At 43.1% G+C, this 16,899-nt stretch overlaps 1 protein-coding gene across 2 annotated transcripts in view; it reads right to left on the bottom strand.

The window, feature by feature from the left end:
- LOC135223625 (uncharacterized) overlaps nucleotides 1-16,899 on the bottom strand; it is a gene marked incomplete in the record, with an annotated part of 381,927 nt that overhangs the window by 184,648 nt on the left and 180,380 nt on the right. For both annotated transcript variants that reach the window (XM_064262235.1, XM_064262236.1), the window contains 1 exon segment: nucleotides 2,496-2,600. In XM_064262235.1, coding sequence (XP_064118305.1) covers nucleotides 2,496-2,600 — 105 coding nt within the window.

Here is a 16,899-nt window from a genome sequence, read left to right as displayed (position 1 = left end):
CATTGGGCATATGTCAATCTTATATGTCCATACACTCATTTTTTGCTGTACATTATCACGTACCAAGATGATTAACACTCATTGGGCATATGTCAATCTTATATGTCCATGCACGCATATTTTGCTGTACGTTAGCACGTACCACAAAGATTTATCTGTCCATACTTTCATATTTTGCCGTGCATACGCACCTATATCTCTCATGAAAAGCGAGATAGCCAAGAACTTTCGGTCTAGCACGACCCTTTACTCACTCACAACTGATCATACAGAGGAAAAACATAGTAAGAGTAGGCTTAATATCCACTGACATTACAATACAAGATTAGCAATAAGGTCAATTTTACTCTACAACGTGTTTTCAACCAGCGGGAATCGAATAGTTGAAATTATGTCAGGCTTTTTCCAGTTCTTTAAATTTCTCCTTTTCCTCCATTTTTGCGGCAGCAATGTGACGTTTAACATCATTGAAGAAAATTCATTAAAGGATATTCATCGTATCTCCTTATGCGGCGTGGTAGCAATGAATTTAGGTAACACTTGTTCCGCCAGGCATTTTTCAAGAATTTCAAGCGAATTCTGGTAGTGTGCGCCGCCAGAAAGGACTTGCTCGATATATTTAGATCCTTTTTTCATCTTTTCACTCATTTTTGGGGAAAATTTTTGTAAATTTCATGGTAATACGTTGTATATGGCTCCTTGTTTTTCAAAATGTATTGTTTTCTGGATGAATCATCTGTTGACCACATGTGTGCTCCTCCCAGGTGTGGCTGCCTAAAAATCGCTAATCTTGCCCTCAGGCATTTTCTTGTTTCTGTAGAGTGAAATCAACCTTATTGCTAATCTTGTAATGTCAGTTTAGATATTAAGCCTACTTTTACTATGTTTTTCCTCTGTAAGATCAATTGTGCCTGGTTCAATTTTCCAAGGATTTTGTTCTAGACAGTCCATTTTCTGTGTCAAGTTTTAAATAACAATTTCAGTCTTTCATTTGATTTAGAAATTTGCTTTTTCTTTAGAGATATAAAGTTATTTTTGTAGTTCAAAGTTTAATTCAGTGCTCAAATTAATTTTTGCAATTGTCTTGTGAGTTGATTAAAGATTTCCAGTAGGTCACGTTACCATATTTAGTTTTGTGCCTCCTCTAGGTATGCATATATATATATATTAATAATAAGTGTGGAACATTTCTTTTGATAAAACTTCTAAATAGAATGATAAATTCTTCAAAACAATTTGTGCATTTACAAATAATGATTAGAAATTGTGAGAAGGGCCAACTTGTGTTCACAAAAAAATTGGTTTACGGCTTTTCATACACAAAAATTAAATAAGCGTTCCACAGACAACTGTTCCACAGTCTAAACTGGAAGATGTTCAACTGGAACTTATAATTATGCCCTTAGCTTTCAACTTAGATGTATCCATGATCCTCGGCAATGAAATCAGAGAAGTAAAGAGCTCAAATTATCTGTTTCACTATACATTGATGACCAGAAAAGGTAATGGCATCTTGGTCCATTTCTGGTCACATGTAAACAATATGATGGCACACATGCGCATTGCGCATAGCCACTTCTTCTTCCGGAGTTTTGACTTAAGTAAACGGGGTTCAGCATTTGCTGAGGATAAAAGAAAATGCACTCTTATCCTAAGTCCATTTATAATCCATCACATGTTAATGTTTATCATTACAACACAACACCCAGCCACAAGACCAGTTAAACCAATTGAAAGAGAATTCTTTGACATTAGTATGGTCACCATGGAGCTCTGGTTAAACCATGGAAATGTTAACTCCTTGAGGGTGAAACAGCAACTACTTTATGAAAAATCATGTGCTAAATATTAAAAACCAACTTACTACAAACAATTTGAGATACAAAGGCTGTTTGGAACACAACGCATTCAGAAGCAGAGTAGTATGTAGTTAATATTAGTAGAATGTAGTTAATATTAGTAGTTCTATCCTTTCAACAAAGTTTGCTGTTTCTGGTGTCATCCCAAGTACAAATGATGTGATTGGAATAAGCAAATAACGTATATAATTGTGCATTAATCTAATCAAAAGGATGCTGTTCTCTACATCTGTCATTTTACTGATATAAACCAGAATTATCATAAAGACAGCATTAATTCCATAAAATCCTTGGCTGTTCATTCACCAATCAATAAAGTTCAAACTTTAACACAACTAAAATGTAATTTATAAAATGTTTGTATACAAACCCATTCCTTATACATATTGCCCATTTCATGAAAACCATAACTATCTGTGTAGGTAATGTGCATTTTGTAAAACAAGTGCATTTTATATTAGGCATGAACAAGGGGAAAAAATTAAACTTTTTTTCTGTATGGTTACAAATAAATAAAAAAGGAAATACAAAAAATTCACAATAGGGGAAGCCAACAACACAGTTAAAGATCTAATAGTTTCTAACTCCCGAGATCTACTTTTTCCCTGCATTCTTCAAAACTAAGTCAATACTTACCACAGTAACGTCTTGAATTTGCTGGAGATGACACAGATACAGCCAGAAGTAAGATAATGCCTCCAGTTCCATAAGTCTATTAGTACATTTCTCTTTCTCATTCCCCTGAAATTAAGGGTAACACTTAACGAAATACATGATAACACATGCAAGCCTATAAGAACTTAAAAATATTTTATAACAATATCATTAAATTATTTTTTCTTAAAATACACACCTTACAAATTCTCAATTATAAACAAACCAAAATAACAAGCAACTTGCGTGACAGCATGTACCCATTCACTTGCGTTAATTTTGGCTATTATTCTCAGCAAAGTGGGCATTTCCCAATAAAACTTTATTTTGTCTCTCATTCTTAGCAAAGTACACATTTCACATGAAAAACTGAAGTTTTTAATGTAATAAAAAAGTGTTCATAACATCTTTAAGCAATATATTTTTGATAATGGGCATTACTTCAGCTTACAAGTAGGCTGTTAGGTGTAAACAAAGTGGAAAATAAATACTTTGGGTTCTGAGCTCTTTGATAGTGGCAATTGCAACCCTTCTGGTACACTATCAGTGAATGATACATTTATTTATTTTCCACAAACAGAGGTTCTTTCTACATGTATAGGTTATAAAAATGGGGGGAATTGTACAAAATACATATAGAAAATTTATAGTGTAATTTGTATTTTTCCTAACATACAAACCTGAAGTTCTTTACATAGGATCTAGCTTATAAATGTAGGCTGGAACAACTATTTAACCTTTACCAACAGGTAGGGGGAACTCCTGCCAACCTGCCAGTCTGCACTCCACTTTGCCTTCCAGCCCAGGTGCCACATGAGAGGTTGCTGAGGCAGGCCATTTATGTAAAGAACTTTAGTTTTGTATGTTAGGAAAAATAAATTACTTTAAAATTTGCTGTTTGTTCCTACACAGACAGAAACTTTCATTAGGAGACTTACCCACTTGTGGGAGGAATTGGGATATTTTCTGAACCAAGTGGTAGATTTGCCCAACCAGGAAATGTTGCCTTCCTGGTCTGTGGGGAACAAAGGCAGGGACTCTGCACCTCTAACATGCCGTTCATATGAGATGTGAAGTTGCTAGACTTCCAGGCCATTGATTAATGGGTTTGAACAAAAATTCAATAAGGCCATAACAACACAAACTACAGTGCTGGAGACCAAAAAACAGGCTAATAAGATTGAGTTGGTTTGATTCGTCCTCCTCTCACTTTGTCAAGAAAGAATGGGGACTTGCCTCTATTCAAATCAAAACAACAAAAACAAAGGAATGGAGCTCAGTTCACCTGCATTCCATGTCCATCTACCTATAGCACATAGCCTAGCATCCTGACTCTGCCCTAAAGAGAGGAAGGAAAAAGAAACAAGGGAGAACCAATCCCTCATTCAACTATCTCTTGCTAACTGATTACCTTAGACAAGATACAACCTGTCCCATTAAAGGAGCTGATCTTTTATTTATATACAGTGGTACCCCCATATTCGCGGGGATGGGTATCAGACCCCCCACGAATAGTTAAAATCCGCGAATGTTTGGAACCCCCCTCTAAAAATGCTTATAAACTCCTATCCTGAACGTGGAAAAACCCAAGTATCCCTGAAAAGACCATCCTACACCAAATATATACATTAAAATATTATTCTATTACGGTTCACATTAATATTTGAAATTTTACTGATACTGTTTTAAAGTAAATCTTACATTTTAAGGTTATAAATACATACACACGTACAGCATGACTTAGTTACGTATGTGAAAATAATCCAGTCCCCCATAAGAATTTAGTCATGGCCCGTTTTCTTTCATACAGTTACTATTTAAGAGGTCCAGTTTTCTTTTTACAAGGGAAAAAATTGTATGTAAAATCACAAGAGACAGAGAGAAAGAACAAAATATCTATGAACATTAAACAATTATGTATTTTACACTAGTACAACATACGTAAATAGCGTACTCACCAGTGATAAATGTTGATTAAAGATGATGATGATGAAATGACAAATTTTCTAAGACAAGTTGTATTTTTCATAGCTAAAAACCTGAGGTCTAACAATAGGATGATTTCTAGCACCTAGCTGGATCCGGTTAAAAGGCGGATGAAAGTAAGGAATATTGTGATATCTGGCAAAACATGCGTAGATCGGGTGAAGAGTGGTCAAGGACCACTCATCTATGCCAGTCTTTCCCAACTCAGGATGACTTAACAAATAGAGGGGCAGCTAGAGGTGGGCAGTATAACGTTAAGACCTCTGGTTTGTAGCTATCAAAAATACAAATTGTCTTAGAAAATTTGTCATTTGTTCATAATCGAACAAACCTTCAGTCTTAACAATAGGATAGACTCATACTTGGAGGGAGGTATAAGACATCCTAGACCGGCTGGGGGCCTACCCACTAGTCCAGCTCTCAAAAGAAATAGTTTTTGGAGAGGGACTGAAGCCCGTTGAGAAGCTAGATAAACTAATATCTAACCACTCAGAACCTGAGCGACGTACAATAATATATGGGATAACCATTGCATAGGGAACCAAAGAGAAACTTTGACTGTCCAATAACAAACCAAGACACTAGGGTTTCTATTACTCCCGACTCTTCCTTGCCAAGGAGTGGAGTCTATGCTACCAAATAGTGGGTAAGATATTGTATATTGCACGACCACACTACCAGTATGACTACCTTACTCACCTGTATCAGACCAGTCCAGCAAATGACGTGTCTATTCCTTAAACCGCCTGAAAGAAGAAGGAAAGGTACAAAAGAAAGGAGACCAGCCAACTCACTCATTCTCTCATCCACACAATCATCTTAGGTAAGATACAAAGGTGCCCTGTTAAGGGCAACTATGAGTTACACAACCTGTTGGGCAGCCACCACAGGACCAGGGAAAACGTGTCTATAGATCTGTGGGCAACATCCTTAAGATAGAAGGAGGTGAACGTGGACTGGCGTAACCAAGTACCAGTGCTCAACACTCTACAGTCAGCGCCATTTGTACTGAGAAAAGAAAAATTAGCCTGCAGAAAAAATAAATGTCATTTATAAAAATTAAAAAAAAAAACTAGTTTATCACTTATGCCGTCATTGCTACTTCCTGATGGGCAAGCCCTTGGACTTGATGACCTTTTGGAGTCACTGTGGAAGACAATCAGCCAAGTTCTGACAGTGGGCAAGGGGTATTTCCCCCCAGACCTTCCTTATTGCAATCTCAAGCTTGGGGATTGTCGACGTATCCTCCTTACAAAGGCGGCGTTTCAAGATTCTCCAAAGGTTTTCTATGGGGGACAGATCAGGTGATTGGTCAGGCCAGTCATGCATAAATTCAACCTCGTTGTCAGAGAGCCACCTTTTGGATGCCCTTGAGGTGTGGTAAGGGGCGCCGTCCTGCTGAAGGATCTCACAGCCTGTTTTGGCTAAATCTCTGCTAAATTGTCCTTTAGCAGCTTAATATAATGCTCAGAATTAAGCATTTGGCATCTAGGAAGCATGACAAGATTCCCTAGTCCACCGTAGCCAAAGGAGCCCCACACCATGAGGTAGGGCGGATGCTTAACGCTGGTCACGGTCAGCCGCGGGTCACACATTGACGAAGTGCGTGACTTCCAAACCTTCGTGCCCTTGTTCTCACTGACGCAGAACGTTGCTTCATCGGTCCAAAGGACCTTATGCCACTGTACAAGGTCCCAGTCCTTATGGTCCTTGGCAAATTGAACACGACAGCAACGTTGCTTAGCAGCCACGAGGGGCTTGACTCGCGCTTTCACCTTGGAATATTCTAGACGCTTCTGGATGTTGCGCTGAATTGTCCTTACAGAGACATTTCTAAGGAGCTTAGGGTTCTTTTCTTTCAATTCCTTTGCAGTAATTGAAGGATTAAGGTCCAACTGACGCCTTAAAAGCCTTAAAGTCTTTGTAGGAATCTTTAAAGACCTTCCCCCGCCGTGTTTGTGTTCAGGAACGTTATCACCAGATCCAGCCCGACGCCATTTTTGGAGAAGTCGCGACACTGTCTTCTCATTAACAGCAGTAATTTTGACAATTTCACGGTTTCTATTACCAATTTTATGTAGTTTAACAACTCTCACAATATTATCATGGCTGGTATTTTTACCAGACATCACTCAAAGGGCGTGGAAGACGCTGGCACTCACTGCACACAAAGCACAAAAACGAAATATGTGGACCACCGTCAAAAGAAATGCACTCCTTATGGCTGACAATTGGGTACAAACTCTTTGAAATCGTCACCAGTAGTGCGTGGGTGGATAAACAAAAGGTGCCAATTAGTCATTTTGTTCCAACCAATTTTTTTGCAGGAAATATGATACGGGTCCAAAAAACCACAAAATGATTGAGAATTCCAAAAATTCTCAGTACAAATGGCGCTGACTGTATGTATAGCCAAGTTCTTTTTGAAAGCCAGAGAGGGACCAGAGAGGGGGGGGGGGGGGGGGGGGGGGGGGGGGGTGGTGGGGGGGGGGGGGGGGGGGGGGGGGGGGGGGGGGGGGGGGGGCCGCCGCCGCCGGCATACACCTCAAGGTTGTCCCAGGGATGTTGGAATGAATCTTCTGCCAATGCTAAGGGACCTGGAACCAATGAACAGAACACCTCCAGCTTCCTGTTGTAGCGTGTCATGAAAAGGTCCAGCATGGGTCTCCTCCAAATCTGGAAAAGCTTGTCTGCCACCACTTGATGAAGGGACCGCTCTGTGCCTAGGATCTGATCCCGGCAACTGAGTTTGTCTGCGACCACGTTCCGTTTCCCTGGGATATACCTGGCTGAGAGCTCTACCGAATTGCTGATTGCCCACTGGTGAAGCTCGACGTTCAAGGCGTGAATTTGCTGAGAAACCAGGCCTCCCTGTTTGTTCACATAGGCTACCACCATGGTGTTGTCCGACATGAGAACGACAGAATGACCCTCTACCTTCCCCCGAAATTCCTTCAGACCCAGGAAAGCCGCCTTCAACTCCAAGACGTTGATATGTTGCTGCTTGTCCTCCAAACTCCAAACGCCTGAAGCGATGAGGCCGCCTAAGTGCGCGCCCCAACCTGCAAGGGAGGCGTCCGAGAACAGAAGGAAGTCCGGTGGGAGAGAACGCAGAGGGACACCCTTCATCAGATTCTGGTCGTCCAACCACCACGCTAGGTCTTTTCTTCACTTCCAAAGACCAGAGGGGGAACCATAAAACTGAGACAAGAATTCTCCCAGTCTCCATTGCAGAGACCGAAGATGAAGACGCCCATGAGGGACCAGCTTCTCCAGGGAAGATAACACTCCCAGAAGAACTTGCCACTGATGAGCTGACTAATGTGACTTTGACAGGAAGTTGAGCGCTACAGCCCGCAACTTCTCCAATCTCTGATCCGACGGGAAAACTTTTGCCACTGTCGTATCGATGACCATGCCCAGGTAGAGAATCCTTTGAGTGGGTATGAGGTTCGACTTCTCCTGGTTGACCAATATGCCCAGGTCCAAACAGAACCAAAGTAGACGATCCCTGTCCTGCAGCAGCTTCTCCCTGGAAACGGCCAAGACTAACTAATCGTCGAGGTATCTCAGCAAACGGATCCCCTGAGCATGGGCCCAACTTGACATGAGAGAGAAGACCCTTGTGAACACTTGAGAGGCTGTCGTCAGCCCGAAGCACAAGACTTTGAACTCGAAGATCTTGTCCGCAGGAGAGAGAAGCGAAGGAACTTCCTAGACGTGGGATGAACAGGGATTTGGAAGTATGTGTCCCTTAAGTCTATCGACAGCATGAAGTCGCCTTCCCTCATGGCTGCCAACACTGAGCGCGGGGTCTCCATCTTGAACCGTGTCTTCCTGATGAAGCGATTAAAGGTGGATAAGCCGATCACAGGCCTCCATCCTCCCGACGCCTTGGGCACCAAGAAGATGTGACTGTAAAACCCCGGGGACGGACGCACTACTTCCTCTATCGCATCCTTGTCCAGCATTTTCTGCACTTCCTCCCGAAGAGCCAAGAACTTCAGAGAATCTGGAGGATACGTCTTCCTGAGCTGTGGCTTGTCCGACAGAGGAGAGAAGTAGAATGGTAACAGGTATCCTACCCGAAGGACATCTACCACCCACTTCTCCACCCCATAACTCTGCCACTTGGCCCAATGGCCAGCCAGGCAACCCCCTACCCATGGCGCAGGAGAGGGAGAGGCGTCCAACCTACCGACGGCCCCCTTGACCTCTGCCCCTTGGGCCCTTTCTTGGTTTAAAGGAACGAGAGCGAAAGGGGCATTGATCTTGAGACTTAGGCTGTTTCGAACGGGAAGGCCCTGCCGAACTCGAGGTCCTCGATGGCCTACCAGGCGACAATCTCCTCGACTGCTGCTGGACCGGGGGAGGAGGAGGAGCCGGACATCTCCGAGGGCGAGACTCTGACTTAGACACAGCTTGGTGCACCAGTCGGTCCTTGGTGCCAGCCTGGCGCCGGTCTATCGCATTCTCGAGTTCTGTCCATGGAAACAAAAATTGGGACTCCAACAGATCTCCATTCCTCAGTGCCAGCAAGGACTCAGTGTTGAGCGATCTCGCCATCCTAGACAAAGCCTAATCAGAAGAAGATTAGCCCATAAACTGGCACTGAGGTGAGCCAAATATGAAAATGCCTTGCCCCCGAATTGCAATAGACTGGCAAGTGAGGTGGCACTCACCAACCCTTCAGGGGATCTGTCAGAAGCTATCTTGGCAATCACCACAGACATGAGGTCCAGCCAAGAAACCGTCTGCAACATGGAGGCCGCCGTAGATTCCAAACCCGAGGCATCTTGTGGAGACAAGGACGGAGCCACAGACCTCACCTGTTCCAAAGTCAAACCTGGCCTCAGGCGAATGACGTCTGGATTAAGGTGGCGTGACAACAAAAATGCAGAGCTCATAGCATAGTACTTCCTATGTCTCATAAGAGGCGGGGGTAGTAGTTTGGTAGAGCCCCTAGAGCAAAGTGAACCGTCCCGGTCAGAAACAGAGGCGTTAACCTTCTGCAAGACCGGCTGAACGCGCCCTGACAACAACAGCTGAAGAGATGATTTGGGGTCCTGAGTAGCTCCCACCAAGGCTTCCAAACAAGAAGGACTGTAAGACGACCGAGCCTGAGTCCTACTTTCCAAATTGTTGAACCCACAAATGAGATCAACAACTTCCGAAAAGGAAGACAGAAACTCCTGCGCGTCTCCTTCCTCTTGCTCTGGCACTGGAGACCGACGACGAGAAGGGTGTGTAGGCTCTTCTAATGCACCTTCCTCACCAAAATTAACAGAAGGGTTAGGGTTAGCAGCCAAACAGTCAGAAACCCCTACTAACCTGTCTGGGCTGGGTCCAAGCGTCGGCCTTCGAGACAGACCCACTGTAACACTAGGCACATCACTTACCTCAACAAATGACTCCAGATGTCCATGAATGGTCACAGGCGTGGCAGCCGTACATACGTGAGATGGGGGGGAAAACTCGAACACTCGAGATTGACGGAGAATCCCTTATCATCGAACTCTTGGAAGCACCAGTGAGAGAGGCAGGCAAACACTCCAGCTGCACTAACTCCGTGCTCACTACCTTCGACCTCTTGACAGGCGCCTTCAGATCTTTACGGCGACGAATAGGCCTTGGAGAAGAAGGAGCACTAACATCACTTGCACGGGCAGGGGAGGTTGCAACACGCTCGCGATGTGCAAAGATGGAGGGGGGGTGGGGGTTGCACGTTCGCGATACGAGGCCGAGGGCGAAGCAACCCCTGCAGAACACACATCACTAACACTGCCCAAAACAACAGCACTCTCGGGAACACGTCCATGTTGTTCCTCCCTCAAAGGCAAAGGAAGGCAAAGTCCTTAGCCTTTCAGTGCTTGATACGCTGACGAGGCTTAGAGGGGGAAGAGGGAGAGGGAGACAGCACTAGTTTCTTATGCGCACTCTTCTCGGAAGGCGGGGACGAAGCAACTCGTTTCCTACCAGTCCTCCCAACCGATAAGGCAGCCAACTTCACATCCAATACAGAGTCCAACCTCTGAAGCACTGCCTGGCATATGACCTCAGACTGATGTGCCAGAGAAGGCTCCGAAGATAAGGAAGGGAGATGTTGCGAACTGGGCAACAGATATGGCGTCACGGCTAAGCACAGCGGATCAGAGGAGATGACTGGGAGATACGTCATCGATGAGAGTGACGTCACAAGTGGCGGTGACGTCACGGCTTCCCCTCGGTGCGAGGGGGAAAGAGACACCACTGGCAGAGGAATACACAAAGATGGACCCCGTGACGTCATCAACGGGGCTGACGCTGCAGCGTCACTTCGACTCAAAGTGATGGCAGACACTGGCGGAGCAATACAAGATGGCCGACTGCTGCTACCTGCGAAGACGAGGCCGGGAGGAGGGGGGATGGCCTGGCCAGACTGGGAAGGGGGGTGCAAGCCTCCACACAATGCGCTAGCAACCCCTCCAAGGACAGGGTACCCTCTACCCAAGTGTCTTCCAAATCGCCGCCATTTTGGACGCCTCCGACACTGGAAGAGAAGAGAATGATGAAAAAACCTCACCCTTCTCAGGAACCAAAACACCTCCCGAGGAAGAAGGGGCTACATTACAAATATTACCCTGGCGACCTCCCGATATGTCCATCGACGAATCAATGGAAGAAAAGAAAGGAGATGCAAGGACAACGCTACTATGGGGTTGACTACTGCGGAAGACGAAACATCGGGAATAGGAGCAAAGCCCTCCAAAATAGGAAGAGTGGACTCTCCGATGTTCCCTCATGCCATAAAACTTCCTCCACTGCTCCTTAGGCCATGCCTGGCATTCCGTGCAAGGATTCGTAATAGTACAAATATTCGAACGACACATACTGTATGTGATGTGAGGTTCGGCCTCTGCCAAAGCCAAAAAACGAGAACACGGAAACCCAGGAACTCCGGGGCACATACGCTGATGCCGAGAAGGAGCAGAAGAAGCCATAATCCCAGGTAAAAACACACACACTAAAAGAAACGAAACGGGCAATGAACCAGGAGAAGGCCAAGAGAGGTAAACTCTCACCCAGGCGGTCACATGTGTTGCCAGATATCACAAGATTCCTTGCTTTCATCTGCTTTTTAACCAGATCCAGCTAGGCACTATAAATTATCCTATTGTTAAGACCGAAGGTTTGTTCGCATATGAACAATTAGCCATGCAGTCCAATGAATGACGATGAATATATGACTGCACAGCTAAGCAGAGGAGTTACATATCCTCTGAGGGCACCTCTGCACCTTCAGGAGGCACTTCAGGAGGCCCTGACTCAGGTGATTTGGGAGGCACTTCTTCAGGCGATTCAAGGGGCACTACTTCAGGCGATTCGGGAGGCTTTGGCGGGTCCTTTGTTCGTGTGATGAACATTGTGATTGGCAGCTGCTGCCGTTGCTTCTTCATGGTGGTGAGGGCTTGATTATAGGGCTCCAATGCTGTATCAAGAATATTAGAAAACTTCAAGGACCATTCCACGTAAGGACCCCATGTTGCAACACACTCCTGGAGGTCGTTTATAATTTTTTAAAACTTGGGACAGGCGTTCCAAAGTCAGGCCCTCCTCCTCCTCCTGTTCCTCTCCTGAACCTGGAGTGTCTTCTTCCTCGCTGGCAGACTTCATCAGCTCTTCCAAGTCCTGGTCTGTCAAGGGGTCAGAGTGGGCATCAATGAGGGTGCCGACTTCTTCCTTACAGACGGTCAGAGTGGGCATCAATGAGGGTGCCGACTTCTTCCTTGGTGATATCGTCAAAGCCCTTACCACCAAGAATTTTTGCCAACTGAACTGCCTTATTAATGGCCAAATGCTGGATTTCCTGAGGAGAGAAGCCTTTATTATTATGGACACAGTCTGCCCACAACTTACTCCAACAGGCATTCAGGGTCTCCTTCTTCATGTCCTTCAGCAACTGGTCGATGACAGACAGACAAGTGGCAATCGTGAATTTACGCCAATAATCTTTCAGCATAAATTCGCTGTCACGGTCCATTGCATCCACTAGGTGCTGGAGGGAGTTCCCAGTGTAGTGCCCCTTGAAGGCACGGATGATGCCCTCATCCATACGCTGGAGGAGGGAGGAACTCAAGTTGGACTCCCTTGTAATAAAGATCGAGAGGGTGGCCACCAGCATTGTCCATTATGAGCAAGACCTTGAAGTCAATGTCCAAATCGGCCAGGTATTGCCTAACTTGAGGAATGAAGCTCTGGTGTAACCATTACTCTGTAAGGATTTTGGTGACCCAGGCCTTGGGATTATGCATCCAGAAGACACGCAGTAACACATTGTTCTTGTTCTTGAGTGTCCTGGGATTTGCAGCCTTGTAAATGAGGCCTGGTTTCAGCATAAAACCAGCCACATTCCCGCACATCAGGATGGTCACCCTGTCCTTTTGTGCCTTGAATCCGGAGGCTTTAGCTCCATCCCTCATAAGGTACGTCTGGGACGGCATCTTCCTCCAGAACAGGCCAGTTTCGTCCATATTGAACACCTGTTCTGGGCAATATCCTTTCTCCTGGATTATTTTCATGAAGGCCTCCAGATATTTCGCGGTCGCCCATGTAGGGAAACAGACTTTAGGTGGAACCTTTTCTGGAACCAGTGGAACCATCCTGTGCTCGCCTGAAATCCTTGGGGAGCTGAGGACGGTCCCGGTTGTGGCTCTTCTTCCTCTTCAAAAGCCCCAGAATTCCAATGTCCCTTCATTACCTTCCAGTGCCTCTACATCTTTGGCTTTAGCTTCCTCTTCCTCACCACCTTGTGAAGCAGTAGTAGTTGATAGCTGCTGGTAGAGCTGTCGTACTTTTTGGCGTATGATCTTAGAGTCAAGGGGCACGTTCTTCTTCCAGCAGCCCTTGATCCAGAACACGAGTGCAGATTCCATTTTCACGATGGTTTTGTCTCTCACTGTGGACACAGCCTTTGCGGTGCCATAGTACGTCATACTTACACTTTTTCTTATTTCATTTTCTTTTTTCTTTGTGTATCTTACTGTGCTCTTGTTCACTTTGAAATGGCGGCCGATCGCGGTGTAACTTTTTCCCTCCTTCAACACATCGAGAAGTTTCACCTTCTCATTGAGCTTCATTACTGCCTTCTTTCTTTTAGCTACTTGGCCAGAAGCCTTAGAAGGAACCGGGCGCTTTTTAGGGGCCATTTTCGGCACGATGCACACAGATATTTGCCAATGCGTACACAAGAGCTTAGCATTTACGTTCGCATAACTTTTTGCACACTGAGGCTGCTTGGGTACTAGATGCGCAATACCCACAATTCCATCTCTGCGAGATGGGGTCAAGGTTCAACCAATCAACGCCAAATGTACAGCCAATGAGAGACAAGGAAAATGAATGGTGCTCCTGGATTGGCTGCTATGCTGACAACAGCCAATAGCATGTCAAATATAATTTTGTTTGGGTACTGTTCTAAGAAGGCATCACGGCATCATAAGATTTGTTTATCTGCGGAAAGTTGGCTTGAGTAAAGCATCTTTTAAGAAAAGCCAATTTTGTTTCTGACATTTTGCTGTGTTCACATGAAAGCATTACAGAGCTGTAAAATTTGAAAATTAATAAAGCTTTTTTCATCATAAAAATGTATTTTTTCACAAAAATTTACTTATTATACATGTATGAATAATGCATGTATGTGAACTGCGGCACACAGAAAAATAACCCTGCTACATATAGGTAATAGTTGTCTTACATATTTTAGATATGATCTGCATACTTTTAGTATCATCCTAAAACACTTTATATACATACATATCATATTTAGAAAGCATCTTAAAACAGTTCATAAAATGTACAGTCTGCACAATGATCATTTAGAAATCATCTTAAAACATTTCATAAAATGTACAGTCTGCACAATGCGTACCTACTGACCATTTCAAGGCCTGGGGTGCATAGGTTTTCTTAAATAGCTTTTTAAATATCAACTGTATCTTCTTGAAATTTTGGCCCAACATGTTTTAGACCTTCCGCTAATGTATGGCAATATAACTAAGTACCTAAAATCATTAATAATGGCACTTTACTCTTTGAACATTTCCAATTTTCTTTGCATTTGACAGACTTTCGGACACCATTAGGAAAGATGGCACGCCCACTTCTTTCTCTCCCTATTAACAAAATATGAATGAAAGTGTACCGTACTACAATTATGACGTATAGTTTTACATTTTTAACTTACTTTATGGATTATTGTTTTATGTATCCAAATTAGTTTATTCAATAAAGTTTATTTGTGTTTCATTATTTTGGGAGATTATTATGACCTCTTGGTTTATTTAGAGTATATATATACTGGAAAATATACCCGCTGAAAATTAGAGGGGCAGTAGTTACAAGCTGTTCAGGTGTGTTTATATTGTCGTCCGCCTTCCACCCGCCCATCCTGAACTCAATGCCATTGAGCAGGTATGGGCGCATATGAAGCTATATGTACGTTCATCGTTACGGCATTTCACCAGGAAAGACCTAAAGGCCAGATTGGAGGAAGTAAGGCTTGTTGTCACTAAACAGGTTTGGAAAGGAGCTGTCCAACGAAGCCAAGCTTTCGAGAACGAATACTGGCTTACGGACAACGTCCGGGATTGCATAGATCCAATCGTTGTCAACATCGCCAGTGATGACGAGGACGATCTGTTTTTAGACAGTGATGGGGAGTGAGCTGAAATATCCTTATACAAGTGTATATATAGTCCTGTAATTAATAAGTTTTGATATATTTATCCACCAGGTTTTTATTTTGTATGTCTATACATACTGCAAAAATTTACTTCAAAATCTGTAAAATGTTTGTATATATTTTACATACTTTATTGGATATATATAATAAAATAATGTATATAGTGATCTTACTTTTAAATAAACTATGATCTGTTTTTTTCCTTCCTTATTTATATCTCCAATACCACACCATTCTCATGGAAATAGATAAGAAAGGTACATGATAAATAAAAACATACAAATGGCTTTATGAAAAGTAATCACTCATAAAAGGTAGTTCGTGTACATTTTAATACGTAGAAAAAACATATGGTAGTACACTATTCCATTCATAAGTATCAGACAGAGTAAGAAAGAGAGGAGTGGGCGGGGCTTCTTTCCTAATTCTTTGGCTAAGTCAACGACAGGTGTTCGTATATTTACAACTAATACTGAGGAAATTGAAAATTTTCTAAGTAAAGTGCCTTAATTATTAATTCAGGGTACTTAATTATATTGCCATATATTAGCGGAAGGTGTAAAACATGTTTTGCCAAATTTTCAGGAAGATACAGTTGACATTTAAAAAGATATTTAACAAAACCTATGCATCACAGGGCTTGAAATGGTCAGTAATTGACTCAATAAGTATGAACGTAACGGACAAAGATTTAATCTTGAAAATGGCCTCTAAACGTTCTGCTTCTCCTAAGGCTTTCTGGCAAGGAGCCTAAGCATCAGAGGCCCTTACAGTTAATGAGTACTGAGGAGAAAATAGACATGACAGTCAGTCATGTTAAGAGAGGGCAAAAGTCATGGAGAAGTAGCAGCCCATTATCGCATGACTGAAAGTCCAGTCACCTGCATTGAGATTGTATATGAGCAGGGCAAAATACTTGTGGAGGCCATCTTGGCCAAGAACTCGCCTCCCTCTTTAGTATGCTATCCCATCAACAGACCAGGCCTTTGAGAAATTTTGTGGTCTCTTCAATTTGATCAGGGATGTCAGTGAGGTTCAGACAACAGTCAAGGAATGGAATAGAAATAAAGAAAGGGCCACAACTTTCATCAATACTATAAATGAAATAGTGAAGCCCTATCTTGACTTGTTTGTACAGTAAGTTCCAAAACTGAAGCGACAAATTTCAGAGAATTTCATTCGAAATTCACTAACTGGCAACTACAACTCGTAGCTGAAAAATATATTTTTGTTCTACAGTGAAAGCTCTATCAAGCAAAATAAAGCTAACATATGATGCACAAATATCAAATCTATGATATTTATAACAATCATCAGAAAAAATTACGGTAATAGTAATTATTTTAAAGTATAGCAATTACTTCAAACTATAGAAACGAAACAATTTGAAATTCTCGTTCAACACAGGATTACCAACATTACCAATGTATATTTCGAGCAATGTGGAAACAAATATTTAATATTATAGTGTGTTATCAATTATTTTAGCGAAGATGCATAAAACCATGCAAGTATCAATAGAATGTGAAGGGAAAATCTCCGCGACATTAAACATAATCAACCATGAATGCACCAAGATTCAATGGAGAAGTTGGGGGTGGTTGGTAGTTCTGATGCTAGCTTCTAGGACCGAGCATAAAACACCATTTTCGAGAAAGGCTCTAACCTCTGCTGCTACCT

Source organism: Macrobrachium nipponense, chromosome 10, assembly GCF_015104395.2.
Source record: "Macrobrachium nipponense isolate FS-2020 chromosome 10, ASM1510439v2, whole genome shotgun sequence".
In the NCBI taxonomy this organism is placed as follows: Eukaryota; Metazoa; Arthropoda; class Malacostraca; order Decapoda; family Palaemonidae; genus Macrobrachium; species Macrobrachium nipponense.
Note: the sequence above shows the minus strand (reverse complement) of the source record. Positions and strands in the feature narration are given on the sequence as shown.